This window comes from Tachysurus fulvidraco, chromosome 8 (genome assembly GCF_022655615.1).
Source record: "Tachysurus fulvidraco isolate hzauxx_2018 chromosome 8, HZAU_PFXX_2.0, whole genome shotgun sequence".
Taxonomy (NCBI): Eukaryota; Metazoa; Chordata; class Actinopteri; order Siluriformes; family Bagridae; genus Tachysurus; species Tachysurus fulvidraco.
The window spans coordinates 17,639,361-17,658,278 of record NC_062525.1 but is presented as its reverse complement, the minus strand read 5'-3'; the positions used below and the strand labels follow the sequence as shown (position 1 = coordinate 17,658,278).

The window sequence follows — 18,918 nt, the reverse complement described above, 5'->3', positions numbered from 1 at the left end:
AGTGATGGCATTAGTTAATGAGTTTGTGCATTAATCTGTAATATAATTAAGACCTGCTGTCACCACTGGGCTGTCTGATACTCACTCTGACCAAAAAGACTTAGCTGTTCATGCTGGTAGAACATCTTTCCTTATTACTGACAAATTAAACAACATACAAAGAGATTTTTTATTTTCTTAAATATTGTAATTTTGTCTACAATTTAGATTAGTAATAAGTTTTTTAAAACAATTTTACAAAAACAAAAAGCTCCTTTCTACCAGGACTTATCCTCTGGTAAAGATGCACTAGTCTTGCTGGATCCCACTAACTGATCCCACTTTTTTTATTGGGGTGCTGTTTTATTTTTATGTGAACATTAATGACATATTAATTACATACATTATCTCCTTTTTTTTTTTTTTTAAAAAAAGGGACATTTTGATGATGTTGTTGTTGTTATTGTTGAACTACATGTCTGTGCTCTTACCTAACATTCTGCACAGATTTTGGTCAATAGTCAAAGCAGGTTGGACAACACTAACAGGCATGTTTATCTTAATCAAATTCCTAATTGAAATCCAAAACAGAGACAGATGTCAAGACACAAAAAACTCAGTACTTTGCAGCTGAGTCAGGAGAAAGGAATTAGATTAGTAGACTTGTGTAAGCAGAGCTCATAATGTCATTATACACAGGTGACATTATACACACTAGACTATCGAGACAAGTAAAATAAAGAGCAACACTGATCATGGACGTGTGCTAAGAAAAGGGACGAGGTCTCCTGTGTATAATTAAATGATTAATGGGTCCACATACAAGTACGAAATGATGCATATTAATAATCAATTTGAAGACACAATTGCATAGTTGTAGAACTATCTTTATAATTAGAAATGTTGAGCTGAGAGGTGCAGGTAAATGAAGCTATATATAAAAAAAAAAAACATGTATATATAAGGTCATATAAGTGATGAAATTCCCCGAGGAACTCCCAAGCCATTATTTATTTTGGTAACTAACTTCCTCCTGCCATCATTCAAGAGCTGCAAAAAGAGTTTATTAATAAACCTAATGTGATAGACATGACCTCAGACCAATTCAAATAAAAGGCACGTATATGAGAACACTGAATGAAGAAATGTTTTATAGAGCTTAACAGAAAATCTTAAATGAATATAAACATTACATTTTTATCTGGAGAGACTGCTTCCGAAGACTGAAGCCCTACCCATTAATGATCTCACAAGCTGTAATTATATACCTTGTGCTTGGGTTCAGAGTCATTTGATGAATGTACTTAGAGTGGTGCAGAAGACCGTCAGTTTCTGCTTCAGGTAAAGCTTCAAATTCTTAATTACTGAACATAACCTTACATTAGATTACTGAAGAAATGCAATTCAGTGTTGATTTATGTCTTTTAATTGGGTAGATTTTTATATGTATGTGTGTATATATAAATATGTATGACTGTGATGTTTTGTTTATGCTACAGATTTTCATTATTCATTATTCTCATTTATTTACCTTTTTGTTTAGATTCTTCTTCTTCTTCTTCTTCTTCTTCTTCTTCTTCTTCTTCTAGTAGAATACTACTACTACTACTACTACTACTACTACTACTAATAATAATAATAATAATAATAATAATAATAATATAATATTTTATTTTTTAACCTAAGAAAAGTAAATACTGCTGAATAGGAAAATGTTTGATAAAATTACAGTCACAAGCAACAATAGAAATGTTCTGGATATGCACTTAATATATTATTCTGATTTATGTGTATAAAATGTAAATGTTACCAGCTTATTATTTTTCACCAGGATTTAGTATTTTGTGGCGCACACATTAAAATTTATATTTATTATTAAAAAATACATGATTAATTATTAATCATACAGTTAGTTTATCACACAGACCTTGTCACTAATGTTTCTGATGTTTTTATTCACATTAGAATGAATGAACAGATAATTAAATAACAAGGTATTTAATTTGTAATTTTCCTGTGTATGTCCTGTGTAATAACCTTGTTTCAGTTTGCTTCCTCTTTGTATTAGTTATTGTAGTAAATGTAACACACTGTGAATGTGCTGATATGCGTCACCGCATATTAAATAACAGGAGTGGTTTTTATTTCAGGAAATCTTACTTCAATGTTCAGCAAGCTGAAGAACTCAAGTATGTCTTCCTCATAAATAAATGTGTAACACATTAATGTTGTGTACAAACTCTGAGCATTATTACATATATTTCTCATCTAGAAAGTACAAATTCCAGGTTTTACCTCGTCCCTGCCAACGTGGAAGAGGTGCATTCTGGATACCTGTACAAGTCACCGCCTTACACTCTTTTCAAATCCTTGGTATACTACTTAAAATAAGTCCTTATTTAAATAGGAATCAATCTTTTTTTCTGTAACAACATTTCTGTGTGACTTCTTGCTTTTGTGAACTGCAGAAATCATGGAAGAGGAGGTACTTTGTGCTGAGCAAGACCCCTGGAAATCTGTACGAGCTGAAATTCTTCAGGGACAAAAATAAAAGAGACAAACAACTAGGACAAATCAGCCTTCATGAGTATGTATATAAGCATGTACTCAATAAAATATTCTAAATCAAACATCTTTGCAAATGTAGATACAACTCACATTTGCCTCATACAGTGGAGTCCCTTAAATATGTGAGCAGATTATAGCAAATTGTAGTCGGATGATGATGATACAGTGTGTATGAAACATGAAATACCAAAAGAAGACCAGGTCAAAGCAGATATAACATCTTTTGGAGTATATTTCTGAATATTAAAGATTATTTAATGTAACATATTCAGGGGTATGTGAGTAAAATATTTATAACATTAAGAATATGTATAATCGTCCTGTTAGTATTTCAATGTCTTGAGAAGTTTCTTTTGCATTCAGGGTTTCACTGCTATTCCAGCATGCAGAATCACATCCAATTTGCTCGTGGATACAAAGGAACTTTAAATGCTCTGCATCCTGTGTTCTGTACATGAGGGTGCCAGAGAGAGAATATTTCCTTGTTGGAGAAAACAGGTTAGTCATGATCCATGACAACGATCCAAAAACCTTATGAAAGTGCATTAAATTTGTGAATGCTGAAAAAAACATATGATTAAAAGTTTTGTAATGGTGAGTTTTTGATGTGTGAAAAAATAAATCAGTACCTTCACTAACAGAGATTTTTTTTTAATACTCTCTGCAGTGATGAGGTGGAGGACTGGTTTAATGCAATGTTTAAGGCATTGAACACACGGCCCAAATCAGAGGTACTGTCCAAATAAGATATGAAGTCAACTTTTTTGAGGAAAAAATCATTTTCATGAATCATGAAAAAATACATTGTATGGATTGATAATTAGAATTTATTTCTTTTTTAATAGGAATTCAGGAAATGTAGGTCAATATCTGAGCCTTCAGGTGTGTATCGTGATCCACAATGGTTTGAAGACCAAGAACAGGTGAGTAACCACCAACAGGATCATAATAATGCCTGTACTGATGCAAATTTGTTCCCACTATAGATAGTATTAGAGGAAGGATAGTACTAGATGTCCTATTTCCCTTGAAAAAAATAAACCAGTATTTCTGCCATATTAAAAAAGGTCTGGTTAAACTTTAGCTATTACAAAGTTCTGAGCAATGGGAAACCTTGTGTCCTGACATTACTTTGACACAGTAACATATCCATGGAGGCCCAACCTCACAACTTACAGCACTTCTATGAGCTCCTGCTAATGTCTTGGAGCCAAATACCTTCAGAGCTCTTGTGGAGTCCATGTCTTTATGGGTCAGAGCTGTTACACAAGGGGCATCCAGACAATATTAGGCAGGTGGTCTTAATGTTATGAATAATGAGTGTGTACATGCACCTGATAGTTTTGATTGAGCACTATTTCTGGAACCTTCTAGGAAAGCAGTGGTTTGTAAGCTTTGTAATTGAATAAAAAAATATAAATAAGCTTCCTGAGTGAAATTCAATATTATACACACATCTGAATCTACTACTCTATTTAAAATAGCTCTTAGATTAAAGACCACAGGACAGATCAATATTAATTCACAGAGATCAGCAATAAAATGGAAATAAGTAAGAATTTTTTAAAAAATCACATAAGTAAGCTTTATGGACATTTCAATATATTTATTATGAATGGATCAAGAAACCTATTGTACATAATGAACCTAATGTGATAGACATGACCTCAAGTACATAGCTCAAAAAAGTCTGAAAGTAAAAAAGGAATTTTGTCAATCAGTTTCTGGTTTCTGATACATGGGTCTCTCCCCATCCAGGCAGATATACTATACTACATATATTAGTGTGAATTTCATATTTATTTTTTTGATGGACATGTTGCTTCTCTTAACAGAATAAAACTGAATCGGTTCCATCATCTCTTCCAACAAGACAGTCTGCCCCTGAGTACTTTAACGCTCTGTACTCTCACTATGATTATCCAAAAAATTACATGAAGACACTATCACAAGTATGTTCACCCACCCAGCTCACACCCCCACCTTGAACACACAACTACCCACAACATTTACAGAAAATCATTATTTACATAAAATCACAAAGTCATTCAGATCTTATCTAAAGCCTCAGGAAAGTGATGACTCTGATGACGATGAGGAAGATGAAATGAAGATAAACCAAGAAAGTGAACCAGAAGAAAGCATTAGCAACTACATGGACATGATATGTGTGTAAGTTTCTCTCTTTCCTTTTCTTATATTATGTCACAGTCTAGATAGATAGATAGCTTAGAGTTCATGCTTCACTCAAGTAACAAGGTTGTTTTAGTTGATGTATGTAGTTATTTTAAAATAATTGCCTCTATTTATCAAATCTAAAGTTACTTAATTGATACAAGGTCTGTTAAAAAAAAATTACAGAAATATTACAAATGCAAAAAGAGAGAATGTAAAAATAAACATGTTAACCCTATATATATATATATATATATATATATATATATATATATATATATATATATATATATATATATATATAAAGTTACTAAATAGTTCCAAAATATGTACAAAAAAATATTAAAAATGAAGAAAACACAAACACAACAATAACAAACAAAACCTAACAATTGTCTTAAATATATGGTATAAAACTATACATCCTAACACACACATCGGCCCACCTGGAATATTACTTGGCCCACCTTTTATCTCATATCTGGAGCCGGGCCTGTCTATACTAATCTTACGCATAGTGCTGTGAGTGTATTTAAAGTGAATAACATGTTTTCATGTCCATGCACAGGACAGAGATAATGAGACATGCTCAGAATAAAGAGGCCTTGATTCCTCAGACAAAGTAAGTACAACTCTTTTTCTGACTGAGATTGTTTTTGTGATTAAGATTGAGATTGAGATTGTGTCTTTTTTTAGGTAAGAAGTTGTTTCTTGTTCCATAACCAACTCTTTGCTTAGCAACTCGAAACTCATTCTTGTTTATCAGAGGATGGCCTAACTAAATGAATGAATCTTGTAGAACAAGTCTGTAACCTTGATGTTCCCTGAGGTACTTGCATCCTCATACCTATTGTTTGCTTAATTTCTGGGTCTGTTTTTTTTTTTTTTTTTTGTCGTTGTTTTTCATTTTAGTATATTTTATTAACAAAAAGTCAAGAAACAAAAGGTATATGTTAATTTTTAAGACTTTAGAGTAAATGTTTATCTCTGGGTAAACAATGAGATAAAATGTATTTTGTTTATGATCTTCAGTTTGGATTAAATATTATGTTATTATATTAAAATATAAATAATATTTTATTTAGTTTCATTAGGCTGCGTGCACTGACAAGGACAACTAAGAGCTCAGTTCCATTTTATTTAAATAAAGTTTTCAACAGACGCCGACACAAAGCAACTTTGCTGAAATATAGATGCCAATTTAACTCCCAAATGAACAAGCCTGAGGCAAGATTGGTAAGAAAATCTTCCTGAGACAACATGTATAAGAAACCAGAATAACCAGAATGATGGCAGAAATTAGAGAGATTCTAATCATAACTCATCCACAAGAGTACACTGTATGTGAATTAAAAGAACATTCGGTATGATCAACATAGTCTTTAACATCAGCAGGTTTTATGTACAAGTCTGTGATTATCCACAGAAGAACAGGTGAGATTTTTTGGCAAACTGGTTTTTGGAAGTTCAAATCTTTAAAGGATTAATGTGGGATTTTCCAAAGTAAGTGAAAAGGAATACTAAAGCCTGAGGTCTGGTCAGTTGTAGTTAATAGGTCAGTTATGACATTTACATATAATAACATAAAATGAACAGTTCTGGTGCCACATTGTTGACATCCATTAAATAAGAAAGTCTCCCCCATCTCCTAAAGCCCAGTTAACCATGTGAGGTTTTTTATAAGGTTTCGAATTTGAAATCATTCCGGTTATAATACACAAATAAAAAAGTCTAAATAGTAAGGACGGAAAATGTTTTGTTTTGTAGTGTGGAGGGAAATAATGTTTTGGAGAACTCGCTGACTGGCTCTACTGCTCTGAGCGGCCAGATTTCACCAGGAAGGTGAGCAAAATGCAAATGACTTCAGAGTAAAATGTGACTTTCAGATGACAAACAGTCTGTTTATGCTAAATCTGTGCATTTCTCAGTGAAACGTTCATCCCTGCGAAGGAGGAAATAGAAATATTTGTTAGTCAAAATGAGCTGAAATACAGTGTGATCTCAGAGAAAGGGGGCAGAGTATGGTAGGCTACTTTACTTGTTCATACGTAAGGATAAATTATCCATCTTGATCAAGAATCATAGACTCCAGTTATAAACTCCAGATCCTTAGTTGCTAATGGTATGTTGTCTGTTCCTCGACAGTGTGTCCAACTGGATGCATAGGCAATCATCTGAGCTGTTCCATGAGGGTGACCAAATCCTAGCTGTTAATGACCTTCTTACAGACAGTCTGGTGGAGTTGAAAAATTATCTAAAGAGGCTTACTAAAGACCAGGTAAGAGCACATGTCTGATTAGGGAAGTGTTTTTTTTTTTAATTATATATATATATAAAACTCATATTAATCTCTCTTGCAGGTAAAATTGACTATCTTAAGACAACCAGGGTCCCAACCCTTAACTGGATGTTGCACGTAAAATGACCTCTGCTCTGATTCTTTGCATCTCCCAGCATTGAAATACAGACATGTGTTCGACGTTATGAAGATCAGGCATCCTGACTCTCTTTGCCTTTAAGCAAGCTGCAGTGTGATGTCTGGGACTGTTTTACAATGCTGCTCAAAAGAATATATTCCAAATTATTCAAAATAGACACCTTCTAAACCTAGTCTGGGATGACTGTTACTGTACGTTGAACTCTGCTCTGATGAAGAATTGAAAAGACCCCAGCTATCTGTACATGCAGTACTCTGCACTTCTCTTGCCTTTGGGAGAACTACATCATGAAGCTGTCTAGGCTTTCAAATGTGCAGACGAGAAAGAGTTTAGACTGCACGGAAATTTAAGCCACTTTACAGACTTTCAGAATGTTGCACTGATGTTATTTTTCCTCCTCTACTTGATCATTTTTCCAACTTAAAAAATACACATGGAAAATTATTACTTTCACAGATGTATTGGAGATGACAATATGATATATTCTGACATGAGTTTAAATTCCTAAATGTTATACCTGTTTTTAAACAAATATATAATTTCTGTCTATTTTATATATGTCAATAAAATTTATATTAAACTAATTAAAAGGAATCCAGTAGAACACCACTGTAGTAAAATGAGATTCACAGCATAAATGTGCACTGTTCTAAATCTGCAGGATTATGTAATGCAGTCATGTAAACATGGAGCAGAATCTCAGAAGAATGTTTTTTGGAATCGGTGCTATGAAAATGAAGGGTATTTTGAGAGCAAATGTATGCCCAAGTATTACTATAATGTGCCTAAGAAAACAAAAAACAAAGGTAGGTTCAGCCGGAATTTACTGAGACTCCAAAATGTCTTTTATACATGGGGATTGTGTGAGGCCAGATTCCTCATAAACATGTGAATTGCAAGGCCACTGAAGAACACTGAACTTATTGTCATGTTCATGAATGCAGTTTGCCACCATTTTTGTGTTGTGACATGGTGTGATCATCCAGGAAGAAGCCATTAGAAGATGGTAAATTGTGGTCATGAAGGAACACACATAAGTAACATTATTATTTCACATATTTAACATTATTACTATTATTTCATCTTTAGAGGGGGCTTAGCCCTCAGTGAGAATTTAAAAGAAGAGTTTATATATAATTATATGACAACTCTGGTAATAAGAATAGTGAAATTTCACTGCTTTTGTCTGTCGTCTTTGCGTCTATAATGATTAACGTTATAGATAAACGCCTCCAGCTCTGGCTGCGCGTGCACGCTGCGCGTACCTGTGCTTCTCCGTTCAAATAAATCAGACAGCTGAAGACGCACTTTTGAAAACACTACAACACGTGCGTAAAAGCAAAAAAAATAAAAATAAAAATCGCTCTTGGATCAAACTGATAATTTTCTTTCCCAGCGACAACATGTCTGAGTGTTGGGTGGCGGAGATCACAGACGGGGGGCCTGGAGCCACCCTAAAAAAGGTCTAGAACCGCCCCTGGTTTGTAGCACTTAAGCAATAAATGATTGATATTAACATTAACCACACCATTACACCACCTCCACCAGCTTGGATTGTTGGCAAAGGGCAGCTTAGGTCCATGGAGTCATGAGAACAATTATCAGAGCTACTGTGGTCTTTCTGCCAATTTAGGCCAGTCTGTCCAACCTCCATTGACCTCTCATAAAACAAGGCTTTTACATCTACTGAAGCACTGTTCACTGGACTTCTACTTTTTAAGACTAAAGACTGTTGTGTGAAAAGCCCACTAAACCAGCGGGTACGGAAAACTCAATCCAGCTTATGAGGCACCAACATTACCTTAACTGCTTGTCTATATTGGCATTGTATTATGCATTGCACTGAGAAAGATGTTTTAAACATCAACACTTGCATTATTTAAAATATTTATTTGTATATATCTGCATATTAAAACACTTTTATAAAATTATTTAAAAACATTAAAAATACATTAGGTAGAGTTATGACACAGGAAACATATTGGAACTTATACTCACAGAATGAACCTCAGATATAAATCATTCATTATTTCTTTGACAATTACATTTTTTCCTGCATTGAAAACTGTAAAACTACAATATGGTTCAAGAATTTCCTCTGCATTTCTTGAAAATAAGGACTTGTTTATAACCAGGCATGTGTCTTGGCTGCAAATACACAATTTGACTACTTGGTCAAATGCTGAAATGTGTTGAGGCACTGATAGGTCACCGTCTTGTACAGGAGCTTGTACTCCTTGGTACATCATTTAGAGTTTTAATCTCAGCTTGCCATTCACGGAAGCAATTGTTCATGTCCTTCCTGCTGCTACAACTGCCCACGTTCACTGTGGGTATGATCTTTAATGGCCGCAACCACTGCACAAATCGCTTCAGCTCCAGGTAGCTACTGTGTTCGCTGTATGGAATACCTATAATAGACAAACCAAGATTAGACCGAAATCTACACAATCCTATAAAACCTCAGACAAAAAGAACAAGACACTAAAAATACATGCCAAAATTAAGCCTGATTTTATATATAATCTCACACACAAAAAATATACACAGTAAAAGTCTGAAAGAAAGCAAATGCAGGCAGTCTACTGCAAGTCACCCCATAATGTCTGGTTTCAAGGTTGGGAAAGTAGATATGACTCGAGGAGTCCCTATTAAATAAGAACTTACTTTTGCTTGTGGCAGCCCGAGATGTGAAAATTAAAACCCGGACTGCCAGAGCAGTTTCCGTCTAGTACTAATAACATTTTCCTCTGTACTTATTTCATTTACATTTACGGCATTTAGCAGACACCCTTATCCAGAGTGACTTACAACTGAGCAACTGAGGGTTAAGGGCCTTGCTCAGGGGCCCAGCAGTGGCAGCTTGGTGCACCAGGGGTTCGAACCCATGACCTTCCGATCAGTAACCCAACACCTTAGCCACTGAGCTACCACATCCCACATTTCCTTGCTGAGGTAATAGTAAACTCACACTCATCTTTATGGTCCATTCAATTGGCTCAGATGATATCCATCATTTAGTCTTAGCTTCATTGTTACATATGTAAATGTTCAGATTTCGAGACACATCAAGGCAGAGTTTCCAGGTAAGGTTTACTATAGAAAAAGGTTTGAACGATGAGCAGTGTAGATTTGCTCCCTCTAGTGACAGGATGCTGATCATTACTGAGGGTTAAGGCCACAAACATCCTTAGAATACTCGTGTAGATAATGTTTCTATTGAGCGTACACATCACTCAAGCACTAATACTGCTCTCTACTGAGAAGTCTCATCAGTAAAATACAGGATTGATTATCTTTCAATCCATATTACTGAATGCCACTAAGGATGAGAATCACTTAAGCTACAGCTAGTGACCTTTATTGAAATTGAGAAAATTACTCAAGCACTGATGCTGATGAAGGTGGAAAGAGAGTGAGAGACATTTAATAAAAGAAGGGATCCTTTGGCCTGCATTCATGCGTGTGCACAAACATCCTTTAACCAACATGCCAAGTCTTTAAACAGTTAGACCTTTTATGGCATGCGACACAAAGCATACAAACAGCTAGTCAATGACCCATAGTCACATCTGTAGGAGTAGACAGGTGGATGGATTTATTATTTTGGTTCAGCCACAGGGTGACACTTTGCCAAAAAATATATTATAGGTCTTAAACGTAAGCCACTCTACATGTGTCACATGTACTGTATTCAAGCTGTTGGTGCCAAATTCTTTCCCTACCATCTGTGGGCCTCTGCAGAAAAAGATTTCAATCCAGGTCACATTTTTCCAGCTTTTAAATTTCCAATTTGTTGACCCTATAGCCACTGAGGCCTCAGCTTTCTGTTATTGGCTGACAAAAGTGACAAAAGTGGTCTTCTGCTATTGTAGACCATCCACCTTGTGTTGGGTATTCTAATACATTACAGCCGTTCTTTACCGTAAGAAGACACATAACGCATTGGTTTTTATGCCAAGTGTCTCTGATCCCTAATCTCTATAAACAGAAATGTATAGCCATATTTTGTTTATAGCACATATCCTTCTGTAAATTTCAGTTTATAGTAATAGCCATCTGTATATTATGTTCAGAGTACATACACATCTGTAAATTACTCCTATATTACCATTTTATTTAACTCGTGTAAATACTATACATCCTGCACTTGCTGCTATTGCACTCTGGTTAGACCTAAACTGCATTTTGTTGCCTTGTACATGTGTAATGACAATAAAGTTGAATCTAATCTAATCAACATGCTGGAGATCAGGAAGAACTTCGGTTCATAAGACATGTATAGAGTTTACTGGAAATGTTGAAGCACAAGGCTACACAGCTTTCATTCTTAGGATACTGAAAAGGTCACAGTGGTGTGCAAGAAATCAGTACCACAAACTTTCATACTCAAGTCAAAACACACAGCTGATTCTATTAACAGCCATGCAGCCAATCAGATTACATGCAAAATTTAATTTAAAAAAAAATTCATGTCAATTTAATCAGTCTGTCACATTAGGGAATTAAACAAGTTTCCACTGCTATTAATGCTGCTAAATAAAGCTTTCCCATTGTTTTTGCAATGACTCACTGCTTCTTACTCAAAAAAAAAATTACAAAAAAACACTACAGGTGAAAAGCTTTAACAAAAAGCAGCTCCACTGTAGCAAGTGTGGATTTTAGCGCATCAGGTGGTCATGAGCGTAGTAAACATGGACAGTGAAGCTTTGAAAAATAAACAGCATACCATAAATACTGATGTTGTCTTTGACTTGTGGCTGTATGTCCTCCACACCCACTTCCTGAGTGAAGGTCCAACCTGTGGGCTTGAATGCCACCAGCTGGTCATACCTACAAGAAAACCTCTTCAAGTACGCCTTTAAATTCTGTAAAAGAACGTTAAAAAGAAACCTTACAGTAATTAGACTAGCAGCATCAAATGCATTTTACTGCTTGTTTTACTTCCACTTAATACCGGTCAGTAAAAATGTGCATAATGTGCTTGTTTGTGTTCATTAACTGAATGTTTTATTTATAACTATTCAACATTAACAATCAGAATCAGAATCAGAAAGGTCTATATTTCCAAGTATGTTTGCACATACAAGGAATGTTCTAGTACAGGAGCTCCACAGTGTGGCAATGATAAGACATGAACATATACATACATATATATATATATATATATATAAAAATAAAGGCAGTTGTTTGTACAGCGGATAATAAAGGCAGTTGTATGTACAGCGGATAATAAAGGCAGTTGTATGTACAGCGGAAAAATGTGCAAATTGATATATAAATGTGCAAATCGAAATATAAATAAGTAAGTACGTGTAAATAATGTAAGAATAGAGTTTGTTCTGTGTATATTAAGTGTTCATCAGATGCATGTTAACAACTCACCTTAGCCATTTTTACAATAAATAACCCCTTAGCTAGTGGCTTCAATTTTAGCCAGTGAACCTCACTGAAAATTAGTCCCATTCTATTAATTGTATACTAAATCTAAAACTTTGTAGACCCCAAAAAAGTGTCGACAAGAGCTCCACAGAAAAACTTATGAACTTAGTGTAGCATATTTAGTCTCCTATCCATCAGGGCCATGACAGCATTACAATTAATTTCTCTTAAAACCAGTCGAGTCTACACTTTCATCAGCATTTATGTGAAAGCTGACCCTCAGTAGATTTGGATGCTGGCGCATAGCTCTTTATATAATCTGGCACAGAATGGTAGGGTTATAAAATGTCAGAACATATCTGTGCACTGTTGCAGTGTTTGCAGTTTCTGATTGAAAAGAAGAAGAAAAAAAAAGAAAAAAAAAAAAAAAAAAAAAAGAGTTTGTTCTCTGTACTACATGATACATGCCAGATTGTTTGGCTATTAAATCCCAGACAGACTGCAGCTCACCTTGAAATTGAGCTGCATCATGGGAAGAACATGGATCTGAGCTTCCTTCACGTTTGTGGTAATGCACTGGTGGATGTGTTCTGATTCTAGACAGCACATGGTCTTATAACGATCTCTGGACACATAGACCTTTGAACCCAGCACCTGAGAAATGGCTGGGGAAAAAGAAACAAACATAAATGCAACCTTTAATACCATCTTGTACAAATTTATTTAAAAGGTACAGTAAAGACAGACTGGTCGTTAGAGGACACAGAGTCTAGAGCTCCCAGCAAGAGTTCAAAAACAGGAAAGAAAATAGGCTTGTAAATAGGGGGGAAAAAAAGTTCATCTCAAGCCAAGGACACATCAGGAGAGAAAGAATTATCTTTGACATTTCCCTTTAATCCTTCCGTTATACAGCACAGATGCTGTGTTCACTAAAGAGGATTCTTTTCTGACAACTGCTGAGAATGTATGAACGGCAAGAACTGTAAAAAGACGTCACTCCACTCACCCAAGAACACCTTCTCCTTCCCCACAGAGTAGGAGCCACACACCACCAGTGTGCGAGGGTTGAGTGTGACCAGCTCGAAGGCTGTGTTAGCAGCAAAGGTGATCACTTCCTGCTGTGTAGGAAATGCATATTCTGGACTGCAGTACCTAAGCCAATTGAAAATAAATAAATAAAATCATAATAGAGGAGCAATGAACAGTTTGAAAGTGAATTACCAACATGTGGCTTATTGGTTTAACTGTCTCATCAGTATCCGGTTCAGGTGTCGACAGCCACTCAGATATTTATGGTATCACATCATTAATGGAATTAGTGAATTCCTACTAACGAAAAGCCTTCAGCTTATTCCACCAGTGAATATCTAATACCACTTAATGATCCTTGCTTGCTGTTAAACTGTGTAGACCGACAGGACCCCGAGACCTCAAACTGTCTCAGTTGGTTGCCGAACAGATGTTCTGCAGGCTGCATATGGCCAAAGTACTCACGTCGTGTCCAGATAAACTGTCTCGATCCTGTTGCTCAGCAACTCTGGGTAGCGCTCCATGGACGGATGTGCTCGGAAGTCACCTGTGTGGAGAACAGTCTGACCATCTGGCAGCAGCAACAGCAGCATGGCTGACCCTGGACAGCTGAACAGAAAGGAAGCCAATGACATTCCTGACACTGATTCAGTCACAGACCAGCGCTTAGGTAGCCCAAAGCATGTAAAAATTATTGAAGGAAGACAAAAGTACTAAAACTCACTGATTGGCATCTAGCAGGATAACCTTTACACCATCCACTACACATTCTTCGTTCATGGGAAGAATATGGATGTACTGCTCATCCACATGTAGTTTACACTTCACCAGGTTGCCCGTTATCTACCAAGATAAATCAGTCAAATTCACCCGTGTGTGACGTTCCAGAGACAAAACATCTCTGCAAAACTCAGTACTACTCAGGGGAATAATAAGGGGGGAAAAAGAATGATAAATGGTTGAGCCACAATTACTGAGCCACGACAAGAGCTCTATTGACATCCAATTAATCTCCTGTACGCAAAAGGAAAGAACCTCAGCAAAAAAGTGAGAAGAATATTGCTTAAGTCTTTGAAAATGAGCATTGCATTCTTCCATATGACCAGCCTGCAGTTATTTATATTTTGACAGATTTGCTTACTTTATTGCAATAGATAGGAAAAGTTGAGGTTTTCTTCAGTCCTTCGTAGTGATCAGAGTGAAAATGTGTGAGGAAGTAGGCGGTGATGCCTTTGATATTCCCATACTGAAATGCATCCACAGCAAAGCTTGTTCCTGAGGGAAAAACAGGAAAATCATCAACAGAATGGCAGAAGACGCTATACAGCACATACCTCGTTAGAACAACGTGTGCAATCTAATCATCTTAGCAAAAATGTACATCATACATGCATCAGTTAATAAACATGATCCAACATAGGTCTTCATCTTCTTTCTATACTTGTGTTAACTCACTCAGCATCAAGCCATTGGCCAGGTTATAATGTATTATCAAAATATGGAGGATTAAACTGCCACTGAACTGCTGTTGGGCCCTTGAGTTTTTACAAGAGAGAATAGAATGTCTATTATTTATTCCACCTTTAAAAAAAAAATTCTGGAAGTCATAACATTTAATACACAAAACTAGCAAACTGCTTAAATATGAATCCGTTTCAACATCTCATCCTTAATAGTGCTGAAGTTACACTGAAATGTTCAAATAATAAATTCTTTAAAAAAAAAAAGTAATCATTAACGTGGAAGTCAAACGTGGAAGGTTGGAATAACTGCGTTTCCCCTCATATCATAGTGTAACGTTAGACTTCAACTCGAAGACATTTCCATGATGCATTTAGTGTATCATGATATACAGCAAGTAGGTTTGCTGACAAACTGTAAGAAAGTGTGACGTGCATTAAAAAAAAAAGTGCTGTCAAATTGATACGGAAGAAAGTCTAAAAAATAAAAAATAAAAACATTAAAAAAATAATAAAATCACACACAATCTAACAATTTAGCACAATATCTAAATGAGCTCATATTGCCCAGTTCTGCTTCTACTTTAATACTTGACAGCACTGTTGGATTCATCCTATTTCAAAGTTTCACTAAATAGAAGTACCTGCCAAACAAATAAATGGAAATATAAACTTCATGTCCTCGTTGTTCACCCAAAATAAAATAAAAGGAAACTAAAGGTCACAGCATGACACCATTATGAGAGTAGAACATGGTATTTAAAAAAGTTTTTCACGAAGAAGAGCAAAAACATGAACAGATATTTCAAAGAAAGATGTAAAAGTAATAGTTCATAATGCGTTCAAGTCAAAACAAACACACTAACAATACAACCTACCAGGGATTTTCTTGTAGAATGGGCATCGTCTGGGCACTTCTGCTGCTCCATCTGTCGTTGTTGTACTGTTCCACCTCTTCCTCCCCCATGCCCTAGCTCCTCGGTTGCCTTCTGCTTGCGTAGGCTGAGCAACTCCTTCTTCTGCTTCTTCCTTTGTCCTGGTCACTTCAGAGCCTTCCTTGTTCTTCCGCCGTCTTTTCTGCCGCTCTTCGGTTCCTGAGCTCTTCCCTGAAGCAGAGCTCACCTGGAATTTCTCCTCCTCTCCGTTTTCTTTCAAAGGCTTCATTCCAAAAAACACTCCAATATCTGTTTGCTTGAACAAAGATGTTCCTGACTTGTTCTGGGCTTTTTTGGGCGTTATGGAACGAGTTTGTTTCCTAGTGGCCAAGCTTGTTTGTGTGGAAGGCATTTCCTCAGTCAAAGACTTTAGAAGACAATTAGAATTAAGACTGTTGAACTGTGCAGTGTTTGATATGTGTTCACGAAGACTTTCCAGGACCAGACTTTGAGGAGACGGTTGCAGAGGATTATCTTTCTCCCTGCCCTTTATTATATGAACGTCTTCTGGGTGTCTAAATGGGGAACTGGTATGAAGAGGGCTATTAGTAGGGCCTGCACAGCTGGAACTCGTCAAATGTTCATGCGACTCTAATGACTCTAACTGGTCACAGGTGAACAGAGTCTCCTTATTGACAGGATCTCCTTGGCTTCCTGATGTCTCGATTTCACTCTTATCTATGACCCCAGCAAAAAGCTCATCATCACTCAGAGCACCATCACTGAACAATATCAGAGAATCAGAATCGTCATCTTTTTCTTTCACCTCCTCTAGTGCTGTACTGTGAAAGAGGTTTTTCTTTATCTGCTTCCCTTCAGTTTCAGCAGGGAGCTCAGAAAGAGGAGAGTATGAGATATAATCATCATCACCTAAAGTACACTGTTCCTCATTTACTTCCCTGGTCTGAACATCATGCCTTACATTTTCTGCTTTCACTGGGGTTGACATCCTAATTTTAGCTTCCTGAGTTGAGGCATGAGATCTAGGTCCTTTGGTAGAAGGGGACCAGCCTTTCTTTTTCTTAATATCCTCAGGCCCTGGTGAGCGCAAGAGCTGCAAGGCGTTAGAACGGACAGGAGTTTGACATTCGCTGGATCCTTGAGCAGGAAAGGCACTGTGGCTGGATGCAGTGGACAGATTGACAGCGCTATCCACAAAGCTATCTTTACTATAAATAATGGCATCGTTATTAATTGTCTTCTCCTCCAGATGGCCCAGTATTGAAGAAGCAGCCTCTGTGGCATCTAATGCTCGACTGTGAGCTAAAAGAGAGTGGCTGTACCTCTTATAGTGGTTTGGAATGGAGGAAGAGCACTGTAGGCCATCTGGACATTCTGTTGTTTTCAAAGACAAAATGTGAAAATAATATCATTAAGACCTGCAATAAAGAATACCTTAAAGAGACAAGAAGCAGGCTTGAATATCTGCATCACATTAATGTCTATGTCTTATCACACAGGTTCCCAACCTTGGTGCTGGGGTATTAGTTGTCATACAAATTGGAGTGTTTTTCCTGCTCTAACACAATCTCTTTGGTAATTATTTTACATTTGACATCGTCTCAAAGCAGCTTTACAGAACATAAACATAGAATAAAAGATTAATATAAAGAATAATATAAAGATTAATATAATACAAAAAATCAAGATTAATATTAGATCTATTTAAATGTGTTTGTATTTATCCCCAATGAGCAAGTCTGAGGTGACTCAGGTGACTGTGGTGAGGAAAAACTCCCTTAGATGGTAAAGGAAGAAACCTTGAGAGGAACCAGACTCAAAGGGGAACCTCAGAAGAAACCTTGAGAGGAACCAGACTCAAAGGGGGAACCTCAGAAGAAACCTTCATCCCATCATGCACTTCGATTGGGGAGGATTTGGCCGTTGGTCCATCTACATTGTGTTGAACAGATTCACTCTCTGTACACAGTTTAGTCGAGGTTTTATTAGACTTAGTGCTCGATCTACTCCCTCTCAAGGTTTCTTCTGAGGTTCCCCCTTTGAGTAAACCTTGAGAGGAACCAGACTCAAAGAGGAACCTCAGAAGAAACCTTGAGAGGAACCAGACTCAAAGGGGAACCTCGGAAGAAACCTTGAGAGTAACGAGACGCAAAGGGGAACCTCATCCTCGTGTGGGTGACACCGAAGGGTGTGATTATAAATATACAGTCTAATAAATGTTGTATTGATGCAAAAGACCACATGGAAGTGTGATCATGGAACTCTGAGCCCTAATATTCATTTATAAAATTATCTCTTGACATAAAGACCTACCTTTACTCGATTCTCCAGGGTTCTCCAAGCATTCAGAAACATGCCATCGTGCTGTCTGGACGACCAAAATAGAAAAAGGCATTTGACAGACAGGACAGTGTCCCCTGGACTGTAGGTGCTGTTCTGATGATGTCCCATCATGCACTTCGGTTAGGGAGGATTTGGCCGTTGGTCCATCTACATTGTGTTGAACAGATTCACTCTCTGTACACAGTTCAGTCGAGGTTTTTTTAGACTTAGTGCTCGATCTACTCCCTCTGCAGGCTTTGTTTGTCCTTTTCTTTGACCCATCACTAGATTTAGGAGTTATATCTTTTCTTTTAGTCTTTTTAAGAGGTTTGTAATCCCAAATGTCCCTCTCAGACTCGCTCTGTGACATCAGTAAGCCTTTACATATACATTACTGACCCAAAACATTCTCGTACAAAGCTTAACATGTCGCAAATAAAGTTTATAAAACACACAAGAACCGTTTCCTCTCTTTCTTTTACACTTAGCGCCAGTGTAGTAAACAAAAACACGTTAGCAATCCGTATTTTCGAGCATTTTGTATGTTAATAATAATTACATGTGAGCTTCAATCAATAAATGATGTAAAATATAGCTGTTATATTCACCGTGAAAGCATCGTGAGACGTGCTAAGTTAAAGATAAGATAAGACGTGCTAAGTAACCGTT

The 18,918-nt window shown here is 36.6% G+C and overlaps 2 protein-coding genes across 4 annotated transcripts; one reads left to right on the top strand and one right to left on the bottom strand.

The window, feature by feature from the left end:
- The first annotated feature begins 1,199 nt into the window (after positions 1–1,199).
- LOC113638927 (pleckstrin homology domain-containing family S member 1-like) lies at positions 1,200–7,710 on the top strand. Of its 3 annotated transcripts, none has more exons than XM_047817031.1 (14): positions 1,200–1,320; positions 2,130–2,168; positions 2,252–2,352; positions 2,448–2,566; positions 2,911–3,045; positions 3,215–3,278; positions 3,393–3,470; positions 4,383–4,499; positions 4,613–4,719; positions 5,291–5,344; positions 6,490–6,564; positions 6,651–6,746; positions 6,868–7,000; positions 7,083–7,709. In XM_047817031.1, exons 1-14 carry the CDS (start codon positions 1,278–1,280, stop codon positions 7,140–7,142), a joined length of 1,221 nt encoding a protein of 406 aa, XP_047672987.1. In that variant the 5' UTR covers positions 1,200–1,277; the 3' UTR covers positions 7,143–7,709. The 3 variants fall into 3 exon arrangements, with proteins under 3 accessions (XP_047672987.1, XP_047672988.1, XP_047672989.1); XM_047817032.1 differs by having other exon boundaries at positions 1,259–1,320; positions 2,268–2,352; positions 7,083–7,710; XM_047817033.1 differs by lacking the exon at positions 1,200–1,320 and adding an exon at positions 1,955–1,973.
- Positions 7,711–9,030: 1,320 nt separating this feature from the next.
- dclre1a (DNA cross-link repair 1A (PSO2 homolog, S. cerevisiae)) lies at positions 9,031–18,902 on the bottom strand. Its single transcript, XM_027140510.2, has 9 exons — positions 18,241–18,902; positions 15,910–17,301; positions 14,713–14,846; positions 14,296–14,414; positions 14,037–14,180; positions 13,549–13,694; positions 13,053–13,207; positions 11,890–12,028; positions 9,031–9,571 (listed from the first exon to the last, which is right to left on the bottom strand). Exons 1-9 carry the CDS (start codon positions 18,617–18,619, stop codon positions 9,369–9,371), a joined length of 2,811 nt encoding a protein of 936 aa, XP_026996311.2. The 5' UTR covers positions 18,620–18,902; the 3' UTR covers positions 9,031–9,368.
- Between the last annotated feature and the right edge of the window lie 16 nt (positions 18,903–18,918).